Source organism: Manacus vitellinus, unplaced genomic scaffold (assembly GCF_001715985.3).
Source record: "Manacus vitellinus isolate BGI_N305 unplaced genomic scaffold, ASM171598v3 scaffold_73_pilon, whole genome shotgun sequence".
Taxonomy (NCBI): Eukaryota; Metazoa; Chordata; class Aves; order Passeriformes; family Pipridae; genus Manacus; species Manacus vitellinus.
In genome coordinates this window covers 822,206-848,826 of record NW_021940773.1, presented here as the reverse complement: position 1 = coordinate 848,826, position 26,621 = coordinate 822,206, and the positions used below count along the sequence as shown (strand labels likewise).

Sequence of the window (26,621 nt, the reverse complement as noted above, 5' to 3'; positions counted from 1 at the left end):
AATATAAATCGGTTGGGTTAGAACTCCTCCTCCCCATGCCAGGTATTTCAGTGAAACATGGAAGAGCAGATGAACAGCTGCAAACCAGGTCCAGTATTAAGCTCCCCCAAATCTGATGCTGTAAATGCTTTTCTACACACTGTTAGTCCCAGAGTATGTAAACAGCCAGTCCTGCCAAATGCATGTGAAATGCATGGAATGTTGGCATAAACTAAAGCATTGGAAGTTAGTTGCGTGTGCTGCATTTTTCCTTCTGCTGTAAAGTGTTACTGAACCAGACAGCTGCCACCCTGGAACTGCAACGTGGATAGAGCACCTCAGCACAATACACTTGGAGTTGTACAGGTTCACAGGAAAGTCTATTTTCTCAAGTTACCACCTGAAATATTGTTTCCTAACCTGCTATTGAAGCTCTGGAGCTTTGGCCCAGAGCTGAGCAGTTTGCTGTGCAGAAGACTGACAGCTATGAAAGATATGTACATACTTGAACTGTTGACTTCCCATTGGCACAGCTCAGACTAGTGCTGGATATCTCCCAGTAATTCCTCATGTAGTGGAGCTAATATTAGTCACTAATGTAGCAACAACCGCTCTGCTCTTTTCTAGTGTTCTTCTCGGTGGAATTAAGAGAACACAAGCAGCCCAAGGTACCTTTGTGGCTTTTAAACCTGCAGCTTGGTTTCTGGGGAAACCATCAAGACTCATTTAACAGGGGTCATTGTATTTTTTTCTGATGGGAGACACTTCTTTTTGCCTGATGAATTAGCAGTTTTCACATGCAGAGCAGTACAAAGCCACGTGGAATAGATAAAATGCTTGAGTACCCAGAATACTGGGTCCGTGTGCCCCTGCTCTCCTGGACTTTGGCCATGGTGTACTTCTGCCTCATTCCCAGCTGCTGACTGGATTGCGTCAGGAGTCTCCCAAGGGCCAGCTGTAGATTTAACCAAGCATTCTTTTCAAAATCTGCTTTTGCACAGTCCTCTGTAGCAGATGAATGTGGTATCCCTAGGTTGGGTGACAACATGGCTGTGCTGCTTGTGCCATTTAAAATTCCTTCTTGTACTGCCACTTCTGAAGTACAAAATGCCATAGTGTGCTTAGCTCATTTACAAGCCTCCCAGTTAGCTAACAGCTGACAATTATTTATCATTTCCACACAAGCAACCCATGAATTATTAAACATGTCACAAAGTATTGAAATAAAGCAGAAAGGGAAAGTACACGTAGACTTTTGGGAAGGTGAGGAGGCTACCGCAGGTTGAGTTGCTTTGAGCCATCTCTTACACACTGTGATAGCAGGTGCAACAACACAGTCAAGCTGGTTAGTGAAAAGGACTCAGATTTTACTGTGCTGCCCATTTACAAGTCACATATTTTTCAGGTCTGGCAGAATATTTGAGAAAATCAGTTCCCCTTTGTAGCTCAGACTTGGATTTGCTGTCCTGCCACAGCTCAAGGGAATCAAACCAAACCAGAGATGGCTTTGACCTCTGTGTTATTATACATGTTTCTATAGTCATTGTGCCTTGGTAGGCAAACAGGGCCCTTGTTTCTTTGAACACTAGTACAGGATCAACCAGGACATTTTAAAAGTGTACATTCCTTGCTATCTTCACTTTTGTTCTCTCCATTTTGCTGTAAGCCCTGTGAGTTTGCATTCAGAATGATCTGTCTGCAGGCTTGGCTTCACCAACACAGCTGGCTTCTGCTCCGGTAAGCCAGTGGTGAAACCCCCCCTGCCTTCCATGGACAGGCCAAGCAGTGAGACCTGCATTTCTCTTACTACCTGAATGCTTCAAAATTCACTTTGATTAGATGAGTGGATGGCAGTAATTACTGGCTAAAGTAGCACATCACCACACTATTTTACTGAAATGCTTGTAGTGAATAGTTATGTGACTACTACTCAACTACCTCAGTCTGCTTAAACTCTCATTTCTCACTGGAATATTACGGTAACATTTTGAATTTGCTGATGCCCACTGCAAACATCCAATCTAATCTTGTGCAGACTGTCCTCTAAGCCAGGCAGGAAAGGATGGATCTAGGCTAGGCAGTGGATTATTCAAACTGAACCAACAGGCTGAGGAATTGTCATTGTTCTTAAAATAGTTCAGAGAACTACAGTAGTCTATTTTTTCATGCAGCTGCAGTGCTGCTGGCCAGCTTCCATCTTTGTGCATCCTGCACTTAAACTCAGGGCTTGCTAGGACAGAAGTGGGCAGTGTCCTTCTCCATGGGGTTGGAAGCTTAAGGAATAAGAAAGCCAAAAAGGACAAATCCCAGCCTAAACCTGAGTGAAACCTCTCTCACAGGTACCTTGACTTTATGATCAGCTTGCATGCTAAAGTGGTACAGTGAACACTGCTGCTAATGACCTTATTCACCTTCTATTCAAATCCTCTTGGCTTCTGCTTCCATCTATCCCTTCCTACATCCTGTCCAACACAAACAGCTGGTGGCACTTAAAGAGCAAAGATTTAATAGGAATTATTTTCTGGGTGGTAGGAAGGAAAATGACTACTCTTGTATTGCCAAATTCTTGGTTGCCTGCAGTTTCCAAGGAGCTGATGAAGTCTGGGGCAGCTGACTTGACACAAAGCACACAGCACTGCAGGAGATAGTCTGTTACCAATCACCACACTGATTTTTTTTTTTCCATGTACTGCCAGCAGTAAGAGCTCTCACCAACAGCCTAAGTTCACAAGTTTAGTGGTACCTTTCAATGTGCTTCTTTGCCAGACATTCCAAGAAGGAATTACTGAGGGAAAGTCTAACCTTACTGAGTGAGGCTTACCAGAGTCCACAAGTAATTGGAGAATCAATAGCTCAGACTCTCATGGCTGTAAGAACAAGCAAGAGCTTTTGTTCTAGAAAGAAAACATACTGGAAAATGATCTCTAGGACTAAGTGTGCAGCTTTATGTTCCTGAGCTGCAAATGCTACCTTGAGACATGCTATTATATGGCCATTAACCAGAGTCCTCACAGGAGGAGCCCGTGTCACTCAAGTCTTTGTTCCTCCTGTTGCCAACAGCTGTTCTGTTGCCTGTGCACTTCTTTGTGAATGGGGTGGCAGCTCAGGGGGAACTGCAGCACCCACAGCACTGGGTGGTGTCTGCACTCACATCACTCAGGGCTTTAGATTTTAATTTGTTTTTGTTTTTTTTTTTTTTGGGCTTGTCACCGATTTCTTTTTGATCCTGAATTGACAAGTGAGATATTGGCCCTTAGCCCCTGGGAATAAAAAGATGAGGGAAGACAGCAGAACCCATCTCCATCATCTTAACACCTTCAGCCTTTAAAGAACCTATGTCAGGAACCAGTGTAGCCACCTATTGCAGTCTTGTGGTTTCCTTTTTACAAGTTCCTTAGCTTCTCTACATATGAAAATATTTTGTGCAGGTTCTTTTTGACTGTTAGAAAAGCATTTGTTTTCTCCCCAGCAGGACATCAACCCTGTAATGGTCACTAACACTCTCTGGCTGTTTATGTTTGTTTGCATTACATGCCCTCCATCTATTTTTGTTTGAGTTAGTGCAAAACTAAGGCCCATTTATTTTCCTTGTTATACCATTTTCATAGTCTCTGATAGCCTGACTGCAGGCAAGAGTTCCCTCATTGTTTGGCCCAAGTTTTGGTATTATGATCTTAATCTCTGAAGTACAAGTTTAGCTGCTCTGCTGTTGTGCTGGCAGGGCTGAGCCAATGGGAGTCAGTCACAAGCTCTGAGTTACACACAGCTCGGAGGGCATCTCAGGAGGGACTAGATGGAAGCCAAGGTCCTGACTGCTGAAGGAGCCTGGGACTCTGGGCAACTGGAGGAGACTTGTGAACCCAGTGCTTTGCTTCCAACGGGTTCCTGACAAACTCACGGAAAATCTCAGTTTAAATGGTACTGGGGGAGTCTGCTTATAATGCATTCATGACAGCTCACAGGGTGCACCAAGAAGTTCCTGCTCACTGCTTTAGGGGCCTTGGACATCCTTCACAGCAGCTGTGTAGGCAAAAACCAAAGCTAGCTGAAAGCCCAGGAATCCATGTCAGTGGCACTGCTGCCCTCAGTTCCCACCTCCCTGGGAAAATCCTTCAGTACAAAGAGCAAACACATGCCTCACAGTCAGCTCTAGGTGCTCTACAATTTCTGGATTTCTGAGAGGAAGCTATTTCCATAACAGTGGAAGCAGGGGTACTTTGAATCTTGCTTTCCAGTTTCCAAGTGTGATTTTTACTAATCCCAGCACCAGATTTAAGAGGTAGATCATGGACACATGGCAGCAAACAGTGAAGATGAATGGATTGTGGCTCCATCCTGCACAGTACCTCACTGGATTTCTACACAGCTGGTCCCTTTGGAGATCAGCTGAAAGGTGCTCTACAGAATGGTTGTCATGGCAGGCTCCTAACCAACGATCCTGACTGTCCCCCCTGCCCAAAGATGGATCCTATTCTGCCTTTACTGCATCCACTGCTGCTTGTGACATCGACCTGGGAGCCAGGAACTAAAAAGTTGCTTTTGAATCTCATCTCTTGGGGAACCAGAGCCTGTTCCCTTGGGCAGCAGCAGTCCTGGCATTGTGCCAGCAGGATGCCAGGCAAGTGCTTGCATCATCAGGGACATACCCACTGCATGCAGGAGCCAGGAAGCCAGCATTTACAAGTTTCACTTAACTATACCATCAAGAAATGAATTTTTCTACTGCTATTTTCCTTTACTTTCCCAACACCTACAGGCCCATAAACAAGCCCCTGCTTTCTCCCCTGTGCCAGTGTTCCAGCAGCACAGAGAGGCATCCAGCTAGGGCTTTAGCTGGGCACTGTAAGTGTTCATGAGGACACCAGGAACACATCCCATACATTGGTTTCTTACTGCTGCACCTTTCTGGGATCTTTACTTTTCCCCGTGGTTGATAAAGGCACTGAGGAAGGAGAAGCCATGCTTTGTAAGGTGACTGATGCTGAATATGTTTGCCTAATTAACTTCAGGCTAATAATTCTAAGCCATTAAGTAGCTAGTTAGTACATGTTTCGAATAAACACATCTGGTCCTGCCCTGAGTGGAGGTTGTGCCTGCGTGTGGGTGACAGATGTGATGTTTCCCCAGTGCTGTCTCTTAAATAATTAACAGCGCGGTGGTGACGCAGCCGGAGCCAGCGGCCTCGTGGCAGCTGCACGCTCCCCAAGCAGGGCTGAGGACATGTGCCTGCCCTCCTCATCTGCCTCAAACCCATGGGCAGTCTGAGAAGAACCCCTGTAACCAACTTCACACTCTTGGCTTCTGCTCTGCGAGGCAGCAGGGGAAAGAGTAATCTCAGGCCACCCAAGGGGCAGAGCGTGGAATTCCCAAGCCCTGCAGATTAATCTCTTGCTGAACAAAGGACATTGGGAACGATCCCTCCCTGCTGTGTCACTGCCTGGAGCTGCTGGGCTTGGAACAACCTTCTCGTGAGGGAAATATCCTCCCGGGGTAGCATACTCTTTTCTGTGGGCAGTAACTTCCTAGGCTGGCACAGCTGGTGGCTCTCATCAATCTCAGAAGTGAGAACAGCTAGGATCAGTTCCATACAGGAGAAGCCCTTCTTTCCAACTAGGCCATCATTTGGTTTTTCAGGTTTTGGCTTGTTGTGGTGGGGTTGTTTAAAGTTGGTTCTTTTTCCAGACAGAGGGAGGAATTATGTTAATAAATTAAATAAGGACAGCAGGATATTTTGCAAGAGGCTAATTTGCAGAAAAAAATTACTTCTTAAAAGTGAGACTTGAGTTCTTTATTACTAAAGGACAAGTTAAGATTTATTCCTACTTCTGAAGTCACATGAACCCCAATTACTCTGTGCCTGTACCATCATGTCCAACATGAGCTGTCATTACAGCTAGAGCTGTGGGCCCAGCCCTTGACCTCTTTTGTCAGGCACCAACAATAGCACAGCTGGCCCTGCATAGCTAGGATCTCAGACCTGCCATTTGGCACGAGGAACAGAGCAAATTGGATAAATATACATAAACACATTGGGAAGGGAGGGAAAACAGAGCAGAATGAACCAGAGCAGCAACCCACAACTTGTTTGATAGGGATGATTTAAGTAGGCATATGGTATAGTTAAATGTGCTTTCAAAAACATTGGCCTGATTCTTGAAGCAAATACAAAATAAATATCTGAGTAGCATGAGAGCCGATCCGGCACCATTATGGCTCTCAGAGGAGGCACTGGAGTGCTCAGGCTGACACACTGACATTTCCACACACAGCATCAGTACCTCACGTCATCGTGGTGCGCTTGTACTTCCCTCTGACTCTGCAAGCCTTCAAACCAAACAGGCAACGAGCTCTTAATGACACCTGACCAGCACCCATTTTCATGTCTTACTGTCTCAGTGTTGGCAGAACAGAACAGCCCAGCACAGCTGAACCACATCTCTCACACCTGGGCTCATCCAGCAGTCCCACTGCCTACACAGGTCTGACCCAGGAGCTCTCTGCAGTGCTCACCCAACACCCGGTTACTTGGTACCTCAGCAACACGTGTAATTACAGCTCACCTTTGTCTCACCACCTTCTGCCAGATGGACAAACAGACACAGTGGGTGTCTAACTAACATTAGACGTTCTGACTGTGCTATTACAAAATACTCCCAGGCCACCAGCAGTAGGATGAGAGGATGTGGTCTTAAGCTGTGCCAGAGGAGGTTTAGGTTGAATATTAGAAAAAAATTTTTTATAGAGAGAGTAATCAGACATTGGAATGGGCTGCCCAGGAAGGTGGTGGGTTCACCATCTCTGGAGATTTTTAAGATGAGACTGGATGTGCCACTTAGTGCCAGGGCCTGGTAACCATGGTGGGGTTGGATCAAGGGTGGGACTTGATGATCTCATAGGTATTTTCCAACCTCGTCGATTCTGTGATTCTGTCAAGTCCAAACCCACATTTAAAAGATGCCCTTCAAAGCCACCCCAGGTGTCTCCACAGAAACCGCACACAAATACTCAAATCTACAAACACATGTGATTTCCAGCACACAGAGGTACAAAGACAGAATGACCTGTTTAGACAAGCAGGTCCAGAACTTAGTCAGGTTCGTTAAATTGAATAGAACATCTCTTTACCTGCCTTAATGAGTGCTGAGAAAGGTTGTGGGGACCTTAGTTGAGTTCCCTTGTAACACAGAAATGAGTAGTCAAAAACCAGAGGAGGACATATTTACTGTTGTTTGCTATGGCTTAGCCTTACTGTTATTTTTGTTTTGTCACTTCCTTCCTCTGCTGAGAGAGGTAACATTTTAGGAAACTTGTTGCAAGCACCAAGCAGTGCCAGTGAAAGGGTGTTTGCAAAGTGCAGCTCAGTCTCCTGTAGCTTCCAGGGTCACTCAGGAATGGATTAATATTTTGTGGGTATGTAGAGCATTTCTGTCCTCTTTCCAACTAAGTGACACCAAGCCCTTTCTGTGGTGCTGTTCACTAACTAGCCTTGGCATGGCCTTTGTGGCTATGAAAGCAGGAGTGTCATTTGGCCACAAAGCTGAATTTGCCATTAATGTAAGGGGCAGTGCTTGCGCAGAGTACTGAGCCACTCAAGAGCTCAGCAGCTCGTGTCACTATTCAAGTGTGGTTCTAAGGACTGATTTTCTATGTCTCATCCTTAGTCTAAAACCTATATGGTAACTACATATCACTTGGAAAAATCATATGCAGAGACAAGGGGAGCAATTAAAATGAGGATTTGATTGGATTTCCCTAAGAGGCAGCATGTTGACTGAGGTACTTCCCACTCCATCTAGCACTGGTCACTACTATGAAAAAGCAAAACCACAACAGAACCCAACTGTACCTTGGGAAGCGCCTTGGGAAGGAGAGCAAGCAGGCTCCTGCTGCTGCAGGAGGAGGTTCTAGTCCCCAGGATGAGCTCTGGGCTTCCTCAGCCCTCTTCAAGATTCACTGTAACCCAGCAGCCAGGCAGCTCTCTGACACAAACTGCAGCCATTCCCAGCACCAGCAGAAAAGGCAGCAAGCTGTACTTCCCCTTTTGACTTCCTGCTGCTCCCCAGTTGGTGGGATGCCAGCTCCAGGCCAGGTTGTTTTAACCTGTTTACCTGTTCTTTTCCCCACTGCAGAGCCTCTGTGCTCAGGTGAATGCAATACATCCCCATCACAGAAGTGCCCATGGCTAATGCACACCCATTGATGGGATATTGGCATTATCCTTCCTTGCAAACAGCTGTGCTTCCCCTGCAGCACTGGGCAGGGAGCTGCAGTGGATCACAACTGCTTCTACCTGCACTAATTCCTTCCTTTGCAGACTCACTGCGATTGGGCATTTCAGCACTGTCTATTTTATCCCTACACAAGCATTTTGTTCCAACAAAAATAAAAAAGAGTATGGTTCCCAATCCCTGGTACTCACATGGGACAACCTCTCCCCTCCAAAATAGCCAGAGAGATAAACACAGGTGGGGGGAAATAAAAAATAGAGTTGGATTAGGCTTAATATCTGTTATAAATGTTAACTTCTGAAAATATTTTAGAAATACATTTAGTTTGACACAATTAGGTTATAATGGGAACTATTCACAGATGGAAACATCCTCAATGAATTATATAGGCTAACTGCCCCCTCAGCCATATGGCTGTGGTGTTAGGATCAGTAGTAATTTCTGGCACAGCCCTTCACGTCCCTCCTAGGGCACACAGTGTTCCCAGAGCGTTAGCGAAGAGCGCGTGAGCAGAACTAAGTGCTGCACATTATGCGGTGGCCATAGGATCCTGAGCTGAATTAATAGTCTAATTTAACATAATAATGACATTTCATACCCTCTTATTGCAGGTTGCTGTCATTCCATGAGATCAGAGCTAATTCCTCGCTGGCTTCCAGTTCTCTCACATTCCCTAGCATTTCCCAGCAGTGAAATTTTGGCTCTCTCTGCACTTGTGTCCCTTCCCATGGAAAGCTAAGCCCAGACGGCCAGTATATTGCACATGTAGCTGGGAAAGATAAAGGTTTCTGGAGTAACAGGACGGCATCCTAAAGAACCATAATCTGAATTTGTATAAGTGCTAAGCTACACCAGGACAGACTAGGGGAAGAGTTTATACTAATTCTTTACCAGAATCCCCAAATGCCATAATGATTTCCATGATTAGCAGGTTTTGCTGTCCTCAGGGAATACTCAGTTCTCCTTTTTATGTCTGTGTGGCTGGTGGGAGGAAAACACCTCTGACCATTTATCCCAACTGCAGGTCATGTCCTGTCTCCAGCACAGTTCCCATTGACTGGAGTAAACTGGTCCCAGTGCTCCCCAGGCACAGCCGGCCCGTGGCACAGCGGGACTGCACTGAACGTGGTAGGCAGGGCTGCAGCCCTGCTCCAGGGGAACTTTCCCTGCCTTATGCAGCTGGCCTTAGGCTCTCTGCTTGGGCTGGAGAGAAGGGAGGGCTGAATATTAGTTGTGCCCGAGCAAGCAGTGCCAAGGGTTTCAAAGTGACATTGGTGAAATGGAGCCCACACAGTTAAGCTATCCAGTAATCCAGAGGCAGGGCTTGGAAGGGAGAGCGTCCATCAAATACATAGACCTTTCTTTTCCTTCCTATTATGTACAGCATTTTTGCTATTTTAATGCAGGCACTTGATTCTGAAATACCTTTGTCACCATAATTTTAGTAACTTTTTGAGCAGTTGCCAGTTTAATTTTCAGTGCGTGAAAATTGGAGGTAAATTATGTATTACTTCCAGCAAATGTCTTTCACAATTGTATTTAATTTTTTCATTTTTTTAATGGGTCATAAAATGGCAGTCTTTTAGTAGCTCCCCATAAAGTAAGGAGCAAATGAATGCTTTGCAAATAGGTTACTGTGGATGGAAATATCAGCTGTATTTCACAGGGAATGGGAGGCTTTAGCCCAGAGCTGCAGGGACATATGGCAGTGGGCCACGTCCCTCTGCTGTCACAATAAACCAGCAGTGGGCATGAAGGAAAGAACTGCAACTGTTGGTTTGCCTTGAGTTACATATTTTGGTAAATTGTCTATTAGGATGGGTGATGGGCCAGGACTGATGCAGCTTAAAGTTGCAAGAGTCTTGTGGTTACCTTTGGTCAGAAATCAGAACATTTTTAAAAAGTGCTTTTCAGACTAAGTTTTCCAGGATTGATTCCCATCCAAGAAATAACACTGCACAGACAAAGGGTAGGAAAATCCCTTCCACATGGAGCAAGGGCTGTGAACTGTAAATGAAAGCCAGTTTTTCCTAGTACAGTGAAATGGGTTTGAAGTATAGACCACTGGAAAAGTGCACATTGGGGCTGAGGAGAGGCAGAGAAATAAGGTTTGTGCTGCACAGCACGGTAATTACTCATGCTCATTTGCCAGCTCTTTGAATCCACTTCACTCAAGTGCTGTGTCTGAAGGGAGCAGAAGATGGGAAGGAGCGTCCTGGCTCCAAGCCCTGAATAGCTGCTGGCTTTGGGCACTGTTGGGGTTTTGAGGAGGTGTGAGAAAGGCTGTGCTGCCTTTCCCTGGAGCCTGGCTCCTGCAGCCTTGTTTGTCTGCCTACATGGAGGGGAGCTGCTTGACTCCGCATGTCCTTGGTGCCAGGCAGCAGTGGGAGGGCTCCTGGGGTGCCACAGAACACTGCCTGAATCTTGGGGTTTTATCTGGGAAGCCTTGAGGGAAGCTGTGGGAGCTTTCCAGGGCTTTCCAGAGCTCAGCCCTTGGCTCGGTTCTGTGCTGGTACAAAACTAGTACAGCCCAACCCTTCCTTGGAGAACCAGGGCTGTTCCCAAGGGCTGCCTGGCTGCAGGGACAGGAATGTTCCCTGGTGACCTGGCTGCTCTGAGCTCTGCTGAAGGGACGCAGCATTCAGACAACACTGACGGTCACCAGTGGGAACTGAAGGGCCCAGGAAATGGCATGGCTGCTGCATATTGTTTTCTTCTCAAAATACTTGCAGTTTCTGCAGAGTGCTGAGCTAAAAGCATGTGGACAGTTGCTGGTAAACACTAGACGTGTTTGTGTCTGCGTCTGTCTCTGGGCTGTGTGTGAATGAGCAGCAGAAACAGGACACTTCCTTCTGGGATTCTGGTTTAAAGGGCAGTGTTTGTATGAATGGCAAGTACACACAGCCCAGCAAACAGGTGGCTGCTGAAGAAATGAAAGAACACGTTCGGTATCCCCTACAGCCATGACAGTCTCAGGGAAGGAGTGCTTTTGTGTGTTGACAGGTTCATCCTTTTGAAGATGAGGTAATTATCTGTGTGAGTTCACTCTGTGGCTTCCAGAACTGAGCGGGTATGATCAACTCCAGTGACATCTCCAGTGGCTCATCCCTGCAGCGGTGTATCAGGACAGGAGTGGGTTGGGCAGGGGGCTGTTCTCCCGCAGTGTGCCTGTGCTGGAGCTCATTGCTCAGTGAGCCTGCTCCCTGGGATCTGTCAGCGCGCTGACAGCGGGAGCTGGGGGACAAACAGCTGCAGGCACAGGGTGGCACATGGCACTGGAGCTGGGAAATGCAATCCCAGCTATTATGTATCATAATTATTAACAATTATGTATCCCAGCTCTGTGTTCCAAACAGTAAGGTGCAATCATGGGCTCTAGTCCACTTGGAAATCTTTGCTATTATACCCAATTTTTCATATGTCCCAGCGAGCTCAAGGACTTGTCAAGATCCCCAGGTTACCTGGGAACGATCTTTTTCTTTAGCAGGGGTTACGTGTTTTATCCAGATGTGTTGCAGGTTTTTGTTTTGCTCCATTTCATAGCAAAGACAGCTTGATTCCTCACTAGTGACATTCCAGGCAGGACTCAGGAGGCTGCCAGGGCACACAGGGCCAGTAGGGAGGCTGCAGGAGTGTGTGAGCAACTCGACAGGGGGGTCCTGCTCTCCCCCAGGGAAGGCAGGAAACACTCCTGCCTTGCAATCAGGGGAGTGTTTGGCCAAACCTGAGCAGAATCTTCATGCTGGAATTTCCCTCAGCATTCCTCATTGCAGTGCCAAAGCAAAACACTGGAATTAAAAATAATAAAAAGCACCACACTTAAAAAAATTCATGTCTGACAAAATTTCTGGTGTAGTTTGTTTTATTTAGTGTGCTGCAAGAGAATAGATTTTTTTTATCTGTTCTGATTCACTTATTCCAGTAATAATTAGAAAGAAATTAGAGTTATTCTTTCTGTTGGATCAATTATTCATGACACAGATAATTTAAAAATTAGTTTAGTGGAAGCAACTCACTTCATTTTTGCTACCAATGAAGAAGAAATTAGCCAAATTAGTTAAAATAGCTTTGAACTCCATATTGACTAAAGGGTTTGTGCCAGAATAAAAACTCATGACATGTAAGAATGGTATAAATGATTAATCATTTTAGTTCATGGATATCTATATTTTTATTTAATTACATCTATGCATAATATAAACTGTCTGAATCCTGGGAATCCAAGCCAGAGAAGAGTCTTCTTCTGTTTAACATCCACCATGTGTTGTTTTCTTGTAGGGTTAATTTGTAAAATGTAAACCACATACCATTTGTATGCAGTGTTTGGGGCTATTTATAGCAAGTCCTGACCATCTATAATTATCCGACATTTTTATCCATAATGCCTGCATGTGACTAAAGAGATGGTTATGGAACAGACAAAACAATGCCGATTTTACAGCTGAACTTCAATTTATTTTATGTAAAACTTTTGGGAGTATTTTATGCTGCACGGAAAAGAGGAGGGATAGTCTCTACTCATATAGCTCTATCAAGGAGACCAAACTTACTCCCAAACAAGAATAAGCACAGGCCTCCATTTCCCCTCTGGGGACACTCTGTGGAGCAGAGGCTTCAAATACAGGAGCCTCTGGAGCAGGTGTGAGCCTTTCTTGACTGCTCCACGGTCACTCATGTTTTTTCTCTCTCTCTTTGCAGAACCCTGGAGGTTTTGGTGAGTTTGAAGGAAGGCCAGTCTTTCATGTCCAGCTCGTTAACCATCACCGCTTCGGAGTGTGTAAGTAAAAGACCACCACAATCCTGTGTAAAATTCCCAAATCCCATTTCTCTTAGGGCTTGGCCATTGTGGGACCTCTCAGTGCGGGGAATCTCTGATTCCACTTCCCTGTGGAAAGCTGTGGCTTTCAAAATACTGGGAGGCTTCCCTGCCCTCAGAGACCTGCTCACTGTAAATATAACCATGTCCCAAGGGGCAGGTGTGACACAGTCACCGGGGGTCCCATTTCAGCATGGCTTCCCTGAGTGAGGGAGGGGGAGCAGAGTAGGCAGAACCTTGGGACTTCAGCCTGGGTGTGGAGGGCGGTTACAGTCCTGCAGGAGGGTACTGATGCTCCGTAACTCTGGAGCCTGAGTAATGAGTGTAGGCTCTTAACTCTGTTAATTTGGGGAGACAGGCAGTCCAAGCACAGGCTGGAGCACCCCAGTTACACCTGGGGGTAAGGCAGGGTGAACATCCTGCTGAGTCTGATCACAGGTTATGGAAAAGAGTTAAAACTGCTTCTGGGAGAAACCACACACTTGTGCAGAGAGTGACTGTTTGAACTTAGTACCTTTATACAATCAATAGATTAATACAATTTTCTAGTCTTGCATGTCTGCTCTCCATGACGTGGGCAGGACAGTTGGGATTTGTGCAGGGAGACACAAGCCCCCAGTGTTTAACACGTGCTGTGCATGGGCACTGTGTGCCTTTAAATGTGTCTCATCTGAAGTGTGACTTGAGAGCAGCTTTCCCATCAGGCGTGGAGCATGGAGAACAGTCCCTTCTGCTCATCAGCCTGCATTTCTCCAACAGGATTGCTACTGCCTGTAGATCAGTAACCTAAAAGAGAAAAAATGGCATTTTTCTTCTATTCGTTTAAAACCTCAATACTGGTGCAGTAGAAATCAGAGCCTCAGTGCAGCCCTGTGGTTTGAGGAGGTAAAGCCAGACTGAGCTGGGAGCTGAAGGAGCACACACTCCCCAATTCACAGTTCATAGTTTACTGGGTAACATCCCAGCCTTACACCCAAGCGCGGTGACTGAGGGCAGTCACCCAGGAGCCTGCTGCAGCCCAGCTGAAGACTGCCTTTACCTCAGCCCTTGCAGAGAAGGCAGCACATGGTGAGTCTGTGCCTCTGTAAGAGCTGCTGGGAGTGCACGGAGAGGTAACAGCAAAGCCCTGATGCAGAGCAGATCAGAGTGAAGTGCTGAGCACGGCCTTCCCACTGTGCTGCTCTGTGGTCACAGCCTGCACTGGCAGGAAGCAGAGGGGTACAGATGTGCATGGGCAGGAAGAACTGCCGTGCTTCTCATCAGCCCTTTTTGTCTCTTTTTGGTTTCTGCTCTTGGCCTGTGCTGCAGCAAAGGCAGCTCCACACAGGAGCTGCTGTTTCCATAGTAGCAGATGGGCAGCTCCAGAAATGGGTCACTGCTAGAACTGCTCACTAATTCTGGGAGCTGAGCAGCTGATGGCTGGCTGGGAGATGAGTTACAAGTTGCAGCCTCCCAGCAAACACACATTGCTGCAGTGAAAACAAACAAAAATACACAGCATTAGGCACTGAGGCACCCATCATACCCGTGTGCCTCACTGCACCGACCTGGTCGTGGGATAGGGCTCTGTTCCACCTCCAGTACAACCCTTCTCACTGGGACAGAACTACTCACGCTGTACTCCAGCCTCAGCATTTCTCTGGGTCACTCCTTTCCTTTTTTGCCACCTGAAGTCTGAATAACTTCTGTTTTCCTAAGGTCACTGTTGCATTTCTGTCAGTATTTTTCTAAAACCCCAAGTATAGGAATAAAAGTGCCAGAGGAAGTGGGTTGGAGGTGTGGGGTGTGGGGGAGTTGGGCTGCTCAGTTCTCCATTACAACAAGTGTTGCTGGAAGCAGGAGCACTCCTGCAGAGTTCCAGGTTCAAACAGCACTGCTGCAGAGAGTTAGTGTGCCACACTCTGTACAGGTGTGTGGGCGATCAGCATAAAAGCCTGGGATGTGTACTGTTAGTGGAGATGCCTTAAAATCTGCCCCTCACCCCCAGTCCATACAGACCTGTGTCCTCATGGAGGAGAAGGGCACTTTTCATCCACAGGTTTAGGAGACTTCCCCTGCCTGTGTCTAATGGCTCGTTCCTTAGCAGTCAATGCACTCTCCCTTTTCGTCTAGCTTGGCCTGATTCCGATCTCAGGAGTATCAGTTTTATATTGGTTTCACGTGAGAATGCATCCCTGACTTGAGCAGAACTAATCCTGGGCTTTGGGGTGAGCGTGTGAGCCAGGCAGAGTTGTGCAGCCCGTGCTGACGCTGTCCCTGCTCTCTCTGCAGTCCAGTGGTGTGGCAGCGCTCATTGCCGTCCTCGTGCTGCTGCTGCTGGTGGCACTCGGCCTGCTCTGGTGGTTCTGGCCCCTGTGCTGCAAAGTGGTAAGTACAGACCGTGGGGAACAGCCACCGCACTGGGACTCAGGGGTGGGAAACACAGATCCTGCAGGAAACAGGGGAGCAACACGGGACATGAGCCAGCTGGGGTGGGGGGCTTGTGACAGGCAAGAAGGGGATGGGGAGACCAGCCCCAGCACTGGGGCTGCGCTCTGGACAGAGCCCCTGCCTGCCTGTGAGCTGCACGTGTGGGAATCAGCACCAGCATGATGCTGTTCCTGGAGATGGGGTGACCATAATGGTGTGCAGATGTTACCCTGAAATCAAGGACCAATTTAAAAGTGCTGTCACTTAAATTGGTATTTGTGGTCCATTATGGGCTCACAAGTTGGAAATCCCTTATCGTCTTCATAATCCCTGCACATATCCATCTCTTTATCCGAGTGTGCTCTCTATCCTCACCCCAGCAGCAGCAGTGCTCAGCACTGACTCCTGCCATTCCTTGGTGGGGGGGTTAAATGGGGAAAGTTTATTATTCATCCAGCTCAACAACAGCACAGAGGACTTAGGAAGTAGAGATTGCTTCCGGGCTGGTCTGTATTCCTGGTCTTGTCTGGGGCCTGTGGAATGTGGGGCAGAGAGGAACTGGCCTTCTCACCTGACCATGTGCAGCTCCCATAATCCGGGGGGTCCGGGGGGCCCCAAGCTGTCTGAGGGCAGGAAGTCCTCAGCCTCCATCTGCACCCTCACGGTCTGGGGTTCCTGAGACGAGAACAATGACCTCTTCTGTAATAAAAAGCCTCTCTCGTGTCTTGTTCTCCACGGCACAGGCCCAGCATCAGAAATACAGGGAGGTTTCTGTCAGTCACTTTGCTCCCACTTTATATCATGAGCCTTGCTGTGGAAAAGGAACACTGGAAATCAGTAAGAAGAAAGTTTCCTATTTTCATAATTTAAAATAACTGCCTAACCTCGATTCACAAACCAGCTTCACATTTACTGGTTTCAAAAGCCCAAATCTTACAATAAAAGACAAACCAATGCATAGTTCTATAGTATTACTTTCCAGCCATACAAAACCACAGCACTTCAAGTGTCCATGTCCTCTGTGGTTTCCTCCCACCTCTCATGGATACTATTTGTTTCTTTAAAAGAAAAGGTAATTTTAGGCCTCTGCTACGATACTGAATTCCAAACCCACATGCTATTGCACTGAACCTACTGCCAAATACTGACCCTTTCTTTGGTCTTGCTGGCTGCTCCCTGGGTTCTTGTGCTGTGCCTCTGTTCCTGCCCATCTCTCCTGCTCCTGAGGCTCGGACATCACCTGGAAGGGCCCCTTGTGGCTCTGTAGTCCTGGGCTTCAGGGCAGTGTCCTCAAGGAGATGGGCAGCATTTAGGCCCAGGCATGACCTATTCTTCCTTCCTTCTGGGTCTGCTTCCCTGGCAGTGCCTGGTTTCCTGGGACAAAGGAGCAGAGGAGTCAGAATCTGACAGAAGAAAGAGGTACAGGGTGTTTGTGGGCAGAACAAGAGTCCGGAGCCAGGCGGGTGCGTTACCCCTGCCCACGGGCCGAGCTCCATCCTGGCCAGGACTCGGTCTCAGCAGCATTCTGTGCTGTGAGGCCCATGGACACTCCCAGGGTGGGGCAGGGGGACTCCTCTTCCTTTTCCTTATTCCTCCCGCCCTTTACAGGATGTCAGTGTGACAGTTCTGTCACTCGTCCCTCGCTATGGAACATATGATCGCAGCAAGCTGGCTGCAGGCTCCGTGCTGACATCTCCTAATGCCCACATCACGGAGCGGTGGGGAAGTGTTAATGAGTGGATCAGAGGCACTGCTGCCTCAAGCACCAACTTCTTCTTTTTTTTAAAGAAATCGGCTCTTCTCCAAACTCAAACCTTCATTCTTTGCAACTCTCTAAATGAGATGGAGCCTTGCCTGGAGAGGCTGATGATAAAACAAAACGAGGAAGCAGCCCATCTCTCCATGGGGATGATAAGATAGCAGTTTTCTCAGAGGCTTCTGCATTTAAACAATCTGAATCCAGCTCAGGAAAAGTTAATTTACAGTACTGTGATCTTCCTATGTGCAGTTCTGCATGCAGCTCCATGCAGAGCTGCACAGGTGCCTCAGATTTCTATTCTTTATAAACAGCTTTCTACTGATCTCACTTGGAATATCATGCAACTGAAAATAATCCTTATGTGTGCATGTGTGATTCGAGTGTGTGAGTGTGTGAGCCTGTGGAAGCATAAGGATGCAGGCATTGACATTCCAGTGCTGTCAGCGGGGTGAGGAGCTGCTATTCAAAGCAGATTATTTTCTCACACCACTGTCACTTTTAAAACAAGTTTCATTTTCTGGAGCCATTAGAAATAACAGCTAATTAATGGATTTGTTGGCTTCATATCAGGTTTCCGCTCAAACTTCAGGGAGCTCAGGAGCTGGCACAGGTTTAGGGTCCTCTGCTCAGGGAGTCAAGCAAAAGCTGCCACTGACTGTTGCTTTTGGAAGCCACAGAGAAGTCAACAAGTCAGGTTTCCCTTGATTCTCTGGGCTGGAAATTGTGATTCCTACATTCCAATGGGCACAGGGCCCATGGGAACTCCATCCCACACCATGGAGAGGTTTGCTGGGCAAAGCCACCTGTGCTCAGACTGCAAGGTTTCAGAGTAACACAACTATAGAAAGCAGAGTGACAATGCCATTTCATGTGGATTTATATAAATCTGCTGCCTAGGAGGCCTTTCCTCTGTGCAGCTTGCAGGCTTGGCAGAGAAATAAATTACTGGAGATAACGGTTAGAGACAGTCAAAAGGGAAATAAGGACAGGAATTAAGTGAGATAAGGTGGCCCTTCATAGAGCAAAAGTCCTGTTTTACCATTTCCAGTCTCTGAATTGACTTGGAAAATCCTACTCAGCATCCAGGTATCTCTCAGGAACGTTTCACTAATTAAACAATTGATTTCTGCTAAGTAATCTGGAAACTCCTGATGAGTGGGAAGAAAAAGTATGGAGAACTATTTAAAGAAAAATAATTTCTGGCAAGTTTTTGCAACATCATAGCAGCGAACAGAAGTGTGGTTAAAATCCATAGCTGACTTTCCAATCTGCCCAAAGCACTCTGAGCCTGCCTTTATGAACAATTCCATATCTTAAACCTGGAGTGCTGTGGAAAACTGGTTCCAAGAGTGCCACGACTTAGTTCTCCTACTGGGCAGAATTCCTGTATGTAGTGCTAAAAGTCCATAGCTTGTTAAGGCAGTAACCAGTAACTGTCTTGGTGGCACTGCGAGTTAAAATGTAAATCAAGACAGAAAAGTCTTGATTATTGGTCAAGAAAAATTTGTTTCTTTCATGTATTATGCTGACCATCTCTGCAGTGATATTGTTTATAGGCAGTGGTAAATTTAAGTTCTATAATTAATAGCACAGAGTGGATAAAATAAGGCATATTTCAATTAAGGTACTTAATCCTGTCTGTATTAGGAGATTTAGGTGTTTGTCAGCATGGACAGTTTTAGGTGTGTTTGTATCATACAAAGGCATAGCAGAAACAGACTCCTTTATATTCATGGGGTAGTTTTTAGTCATTTCTAGGCAATATTCAAGCCCAAAAAATGACTTGATGTCACCAAAGTACTTATTTTTAGCTTAGACACCTGCTTTTCTCGTGGAGGAACAGCTGTGAGTTCAGTTTTCACCTGAATCACTGAAGGGGGTCCCTGCCTCCCTCTACCCTACCGAGACTGTCAGTGCTGGGAACTCCCTGAGCTTTACAGTGTGGATGTGACAAAGGGAACAGGAAGAGGCTGTAGGGAGAGATTTAAATAAAGAGGTGTAAGAGATGATCCTGGCAGCAGTGTCAGAAGTGTTGGAGCACGAGTCCATTGCAGGCCCTGCACAGTCAGGAGCTGCAGGCCTCAGTTGTGAGAGCCACGGAAGCGTCTGGGACGTCCAGAGGTGAAGCCTGAGCTGCCAGAAGGCATTTCACACTTGTCACTGGGCCAGAGACTACCCAGTAGCATGGCAGCAGCAGCAGCAGCAGCAGCTTGGCCCACGGCCACGCAGGCCCTCACACAGGCCTCGGATGCTCTTCCTCCGGGATCGCTAATGAACTCCATGGGGTCTCGGCACTGGCTGCTACTGAGAGTGGCTGAGGCTCATCCGGCCAGGAAGCGCAGTGGCAGACACGTCTGCCCAGAGTGTCTGCAGGCCAGGGATGGCATGTTCTGTCAGATGGATGGTGTTAATTTCCAGAAGGCCTTAGTGGTCAATGCCCTGGGGACCAGGCAGTGCCAGCTGCCAGTTTGGCAGCAGACATGGGGGGCATGGGTGGAAACAGTTCACTCTTACCATGTGCTCTTGCCTTTTGGCCGCTGCCAGTGCAGCTCCTTATGCTTCTCTATGTTTGGCTCTTTCAGGTCATCAAGGATCCCCCTCCACCTCCATCAGCCCCGAAAGAGGTACAGTCTGATGGTTCTAATCTCATCACACTGCTTACATGGAGCCACTCCCGTGCTTCCCTGCACTCTGCACATCCAGCACCCTTGTCTGGGTGCTGCTGAGAACGTGGTGGCCAAAGTCCAGGTCTCTGCTCTGTCTCAGCTCAGTGTGGCCTGAATTAAGGCCTATAGCGACCGAGACATTTAGAGCCTTTATCCCAAGAGAGTTGGACATTGTTTTCCCATTCTGCAGTGCGAGCAGAAAGACTAAATCACCCTTGTACAACATCTAAAGATTCATGTAGGACTTGAGCAGCATTTTCCCCCAGCTTTGGCATTCCAGACACTAAGAACCTTCACAAGGGAATTTCTCTCCCACCTAGGAGCAATAATGCACTGGTGGTGCACTCTGCTGGTGTTTGTGCCCCTTTCACACCCAACAGCGGCAAACTTAGTCTCTGTGAACTCCAGTGAAATATACTGAAAAGACATTTAGTGTGTGTGTGTAGGTATCCTTTTGAAGTAAATATCATCTGAATGTACTGACAGGAAGAAGAACAGGAGCCCTTGCCTACCAAGAAGTGGCCTACAGTGGATGCTTCCTACTACGGTGGAAGAGGAGTTGGGGGAATTAAGAGGATGGAGGTTGGTATAATCTGGTGATCACCCTCAAACCCGAGCTCTCTGAGGCTGCAAGTGTGGAAACAAAGACTGAAAGTGTACTGAAAATACAAGGCCATGATGTGTGCCTGTCTTCCCACTGGCATAAGCCCTGGAAAATTCTTTACCATATCGAGCAATTTTGACCTTGCCTCTGAAAGAACAGCTTTCAGTAGTTCCATTTGACTGGGACTTTTAATAGCTGCCTCAAGACATGCTCTTTCCATCAAGCTAATGAGAAAGAGAGAGTGAGAGCCTTTTCTGCATGTTTTGGAAGGAATTACAGCGAAACATAAGTCCCCCAAGTGTGGGCCAGCCAAATGCGCTGACAATGGTGACGCTGAGGAGAGGCTTGATCTCAGAGGGACTCGCAGCGACAACAGTGCCTGTCTTTGAAGAGACATGATAGCATCATGTTAATTAAAACAGAATGAAGAATGTGCATCCTTATGGGCACATCCTTATGGCAGGTTTTATAGTCAAGTCAGCCTCTATGGAATGTGCAAAGCAGTTTTTAACTGCAGTCCAGGAAGCTGTCTCTCTCTGAAACACCCACCTAGGCCATCCTGAGGTGTCTTGATGAAACTTTAAAGGTATTGGCCTGAGAATCAGTTTTGCTCTAGATCTTTTTAAATGCAGCAGCATTTAAAACCTGCAGAACATGCAGGTTTGAAGCTGTGTTGCTTATATGCATTTCCTTCAGCAGTTCAGAATTGCTAATTTAGAAGAGCTTCATATTTCACAAAAAAACCATTTTGTGCAGTGTTTTTCAGAGGCAAACTAGCAAATGCTTTCCAACACAAAGAATTACAAGTCTGGATTTCTGAGGGGAGCCATGATAGGCTCCAGAAGGGGTTCCAGGGTTTAAGCCATTCCAGTCTGTAAATGGGATCTCGCACAATGGAACAGAAACCTGACAGAAACCTCCTCAACACAAGTAAAATCAGGACCACACAGAAATGCATGTTCAGCCCATGGCAAAAATACAAAGAGAACAGAACATTATGCTTAGGTTAGAAAAGCTTTTCATCTGTGGTAGGAATTTTGTAAAGGACTAAGGGCTAAAGATGTGAACCATCTGAAACTGGTGCCAGTGCAGTCATGGGACTTTGAAGGGCCCCCATTCTGTGGGGCTGTGGCACTGTCCCTCTCTGGCACCCCAGAGCACTGACAGGTTTGGTTGGCACCGCATGGTGAGTGACTCAGGGTTTGACTGGGGAGCTTCACCTCTGCCCTGCAGTGTCGGTGACAGGGGCTTGGGAAATGGGCTCAGTTCAGGCTGCTGGGAGAGGAGGACAGGCCTCACACCTCTCCCTGGCTCAGGAGAGCATGCAGGGCAGAGAAGAGAGAGAAAGCAAACACAGTCCAAAGGAGGTCATTCCTCACCTGGCAGTTAGAGGTGGTTTCTGTGCTGTGGCCAGCAACAAAACTGCTGCACTAGTCATGACATTTCTTCCCTGTTTGCAGTCTGTGTGGCAACACAGTTGTCTGGTTTTCACTGCTTCTCTGTCCTCTGTTCTTCTGCTGTTCCTCCAGCAACTTGATTGCTCTGGCAGCTTCCCTGCATGGAGAAAAGGAGTAAATGATCCAGCACCCTTCTCCTTACTGCTCCTATATTTCCTTTCGGGGCAGTTACCCATCCACTCCTGCCTTCCCCACTAGCTTCACTCCTCTGTGGCAGTCCCACAGCTTAGGCAGTGCTGTTTGCTCTTCTTGCTCTGTCTTTTGGCATTGCTTTAAAGTTTTGTGATGGCATTGCCAGAACCCACTCATTACAGTCAATACATTTTATGTCAAAATTGGATTGTCAGACTTCACCAATCCTGGTTTCCTCTGGGTGAAATGGCTTTAATCTGAAGGAGAAGGTAATTTTATCAGTGAGGGATCCACCTTCTATCTCTAAGTGGTTTTAAGGGTGTTTAAAATACATTCTAACAACCATGTAACAACCACCATTGATCACAGTGAAAGACACAAGTGTTTGAGATTTTCCTTGCAGGCCAGATCATAGCAAATAGCATGATTAGAGAAAGCCTTGCTGAAATAATCCAGGCCAGTTTCACGAAGGACTTTCGAACTCCTGCCATAGCTTTTAGCTGTTCCTTGTGGGCTGAGAGGGGAACAGCCTTGTCTAGGCTTGTTTCTTTGCTCAATACAGCAAACATACCTGCTCAGATTGCTGTATGGTGCTTCCAGTCACAAGGTGAAATAGGATTCCTTCAGCAAGACAGATCATCTCGTAGAGGGAAGGTTTTCCCTGTATTTCCGCTGCAGAGCGCAGTGAGTACAGCCTTATGGAAGTGGGAATACCTGCTTGTATGCCCAGCTGAGATAACACAGGTTTCCTTCTCTCTGAACTCTTTGTATGTATTTTATATACTTGCAGCAGTGATTAAAATACGCATTGCTACATGTTCTACATGCACTTAGGCAGGTTAGACTACTCACCTGCAGTTCTCCAGTATGTGTGTTCCTGCAGAATAATGTGGAAATCTGAGCAGGTTCAAGGAGCTTCTGCTCAAATGTGCCCAGGCATCACCTTTGATCTACACTGGGGTTCTCAACAAACACTCTGGGTTAGGAAACCTGGCTGACAGAAATGTCAGCTCTGATCGGTGCCAGATTAAGATCTGGTATTTTAGGATAAATCAGAACCGGAAATGAGATTTTTACATCCTTACTTAGAGAAGGCTTCCCAGATTCCCTTTCTCCTGTACAGCCAGTGTGAGGCATGGTGGAATTTTCTTTCAGTATTTTTCTTGACTTTTCACCACTGAGAGACTCATTTACAAATATATTTAACTAAGAATAATGAAGAGGTAATGTTTTCCTCAGTACCTCCCCTCCTGTTTACCCAGAACTTCTTCCAAATTTATCCCTCTGTTACTTGCAGCATTTCCCTGCCCTGTGCATGCAGTGCACTCACACCTGAACTCTGCCTTTCCTCAGGTGCGCTGGGGTGACAAAGGCTCCACGGAAGAAGGGGCCAGGTTGGAAAAAGCAAAGAATGCTGTGGTGAAACTCCCAGAAGAACCAGAAGAACCTTTTCACCCTAAACCACCTAAACCAAAGCCTACCTCACCAGCCATGCAGCAGAAGTGGTACACGCCAATCAAGGTAATCTTGTCAGTCCTTGGTATGATTTAGTATAAAGGCTGGATTCTGTCTGTCTTGCCAGCCTTACGCAGGCTGAACTGTACAGTATTTTCCAAGTGTTCCCATTCAAGTGTGATGTGCTATTCTCAAAGGGAACACCTACTCAGCATGAATGGCAGGAGCAGTTTTTAGCCCTAAATGCAGTACTTGATCATTACTGCCACATTCTGTTTGCCTTCCCCCAGAAAGGGACATATTGTACAGTGAGAGCATTAAAATCTATGAGGGCTTCCTTGGCATTTGGTTTATCTCAAAGTAGAGCTAATTAAGCCCAAAACTACACAATTTATAGCTGTTAACACTAAGTTTTAAACACGCATACTCATTACAAACCAAGAAAAGCAAAAAATTACATAAAACAACGTAATGGAAGAAATCTGACGGAAAGTGAATCGTTTTTCCTGGCTCATAATAACAGTGCCCTGAGTCACCTGCAAACCCGTCACAAGCGCTTCTGACATACTGAGGGTGGGTCTGTAAATACCTTGCTTTAAGAGGTAAGAGCAGAGGACACACAGGTGTAGCAGGGAGCAGGGATACTTCTGTCTTCCCAACTCCCTGTCAGTCCTTTCTGACCCCCAGCAAGCCTGGAGCCATGTTGTCCAGACACACAGGCAAGCCCTGGAACCATCCATGTGGAGCAGGACGTTCCTGACTCGCAGCAGAGCTGGTGTGTGTCCTGCCCAACAGGGCCTGAGTATGTGCTGTAAAACAAGCACACACACGTGGGATAAACTCTATATGGACATGTGGCAGTCAAGTCCAAGCCATGGCAGACTGAGCACAACTCCTAGATGGCTCCGAGCAGGGAGCAGGTGCGTTAGGGAGTGCCCTTCCTGGCATTCCAGGTGGGCAGGAGCAGCACCGCAGCGTGCTGTGGGTGACACAGCCCAGGCTTACACTGTGCTGACCTGGCTGTGTCCTGGCAGTCGGTGTCCCTGGGGTCCCTGTGGCCAGTCCCGGTGCAGGTGAGGTGTGCTCCTCGCTGACAGACGCCCGTGCTGTCTCCGCAGGGCCGGCTTGACGCGCTGTGGGCGCTGCTGCGGCGGCAGTACGACAGAGTCTCGCTGATGCGGCCCCAGCAAGGAGACGAGGTTGGTGTGCGGCGCGGGGCGGGCAAGGGACGGCTGGGCTGGGCAGCTCTGGGCACGGCAAGAGAGAGACAAAAGTGTGGCACTGCAGGAAAGTAACACACTGGGCAATCACTGCAGTGAGAGGTGCATCACACTGGCCTGGAGACATGGCACCAATGCAGATCTCCCAAAGGCAGAGGGAATGGTGGTGGGAGCTGGAAAACAGCAACACAGCCCACACCTCATGCAGGGTAATAACTCTGTGCAGACACCCAAATCTCTCTCAGAACCAGCTGGCTGTAAGAGCAGAGGCTGCCTATCAGCATGCTAAAACTGGATCAAATTTATGTGACACCGGTAACATCCATGCAAGTTGCTTCCTGGAGGTTTGCACTTCCATACCAAAGGCACCTTTCACAGAACAAAAGGTGAGGAAATGTGTTTCTCAGACCATCCTTTCTCCCGAGACACTCGTGACCCCGGAAAAAGAGGCCTCCCCCAAAGGCTGCTCTGATGGGGATGCAGAGCTGCTGTTTGCACCTTTGATAGTGAAGTGAGGCCAGACTGGGTATTTCTGATGGCTGGTCCTTAGAAGAGTATCACTTTGAATGTCAGCAGTTATCTTGGGGACTGATTGATCACCAAGGCATTTCACATCTCCTGGGATCACTCAGCTTGCTGGTTGTAGCACCTGGGAAGAGCCACAGGAACAAATGCTTCCCTTTAAATGGGATGGCAAGAGATCACAATCACAAGTACCACAGAGCACAAGTGTGCAGGAACCTTGTTTATGCAACATACAACATAAAGATGACATAAAAGAATGAGAGAGGTTAAGGGGGAGGAGTTACCTGTGGTAGAATGGGAGGTAATGAGAATTTTGATTATTTTCCTGGTATGAAGTTCAGTGCTGTTGTAAAGGAAGAAAAGGTGAGAATTAAGACAACTGGTGGAAGCAGCAGAATGGCCAAGTGTTAGCATTCTTACCTTGGCTAGTTATTCACTGTATACATGAAGGGTGCATGTGACATGGAGCAGCATTAACAACAGCAAATCTACACACCAAATACCTGGCACAATACAGTTTAACAGGTAAACTCAATGTAAACAGGAACACAGCAGAAGTGGTGCCTGAAAAGGCTAAAAAAAGTGTCAGTCGGGCCCTGTTTTGGGGATTTCTGACCCTAAAAGGCAGGGAATTACTGTAAGGATTGCCTTTAGAGAAGGTTTTGCTGAGCCATTGTGCAGTCAGACACCTGACTTCTCTGGGCCTGACAGGAGGAACACTGGCTAGCACCTTGGTTTGTGGAAAACAGAGAGACAGCTCTTAGAAAAAGGAGTGGGATTTGTACTAACCAAATGGTGGGTCGGGTGTGACCTGTGGCACTGCAAGAGTGCCATTTCTGTCTGCATGGTGTTGAGTATCTTAGGGAAAAAATGACATATTTTTCCTTGTTCCTAAGGTGCTGGGTAGGGATGCCATGGTGCACCCCTGAGTTTGTGTCAGTGCATGTGTGTGCTCGGCGAGACACGCAACACTTACCTTGGAAACAGCAGCCATGGAGTTGTTCTATTTAATCTTCCTTCTTTTACTGTTGAAGAACTCAGTACTTCCATTTGTAGAAGAATTCATTGCTGAATTTGAGTCCTTGATCAAGCAGTTGCAATTTAGGCATGAAGTATCAAAGCAGAGCAAGCTGTTCCTGCCTCCCTGTCCTGTCCCACTGGTGCCATGTGCCCGGTAGTGCCGAGGGTGGCTCGGAGCGCGGGCTGCTCCGGGAGGCTCTGATGGTGGCTGAGGTCCTCCGAGCCATGCTGTTTGAGACAGGCACGGCACAGGTGCGAGCAGGCAGGTTGTGGGCACAGCTGTGGCGGGCCCGGCGCCGTGGGAGCGCGGGCGGCGGCAGCTGCAGGAGCGCGTGGGGCAGGTCGGGGCGG

At 47.3% G+C, this 26,621-nt stretch overlaps 1 protein-coding gene and 1 long non-coding RNA gene across 8 annotated transcripts in view; one reads left to right on the top strand and one right to left on the bottom strand.

Annotated features, from left to right (window-relative positions):
• The window catches only part of ANTXR2 (ANTXR cell adhesion molecule 2), an 82,884-nt gene that overhangs the window by 29,860 nt on the left and 26,403 nt on the right, over nt 1–26,621 (top strand). For 2 of the 4 annotated variants that reach the window (XM_029964520.1, XM_029964519.1), the window contains exons 11-16: nt 12,906–12,984; nt 15,295–15,390; nt 19,774–19,815; nt 20,344–20,439; nt 23,404–23,571; nt 24,624–24,704. In XM_029964520.1, coding sequence (XP_029820380.1) covers nt 12,906–12,984; nt 15,295–15,390; nt 19,774–19,815; nt 20,344–20,439; nt 23,404–23,571; nt 24,624–24,704 — 562 coding nt within the window. Of the gene's footprint in view, nt 1–12,905; nt 12,985–15,294; nt 15,391–19,773; nt 19,816–20,343; nt 20,440–23,403; nt 23,572–24,623; nt 24,705–26,146; nt 26,396–26,621 lie in introns of those variants that run through there. The other 2 variants (XM_029964517.1, XM_029964518.1) reach the window with 2 other exon arrangements.
• On the bottom strand, nt 12,131–26,483 carry LOC108641691. Of its 4 annotated transcripts, none has more exons than XR_001922208.2 (6): nt 25,535–26,483; nt 24,522–24,752; nt 21,841–22,015; nt 16,582–16,806; nt 16,004–16,243; nt 12,131–13,809 (listed from the first exon to the last, which is right to left on the bottom strand). It is a non-coding gene; the product is annotated as an uncharacterized LOC108641691 (long non-coding RNA). The 4 variants fall into 4 exon arrangements; XR_003916305.1 differs by having other exon boundaries at nt 24,522–24,898; nt 26,227–26,483; XR_001922207.2 differs by lacking the exons at nt 24,522–24,752; nt 25,535–26,483 and adding an exon at nt 24,095–24,390.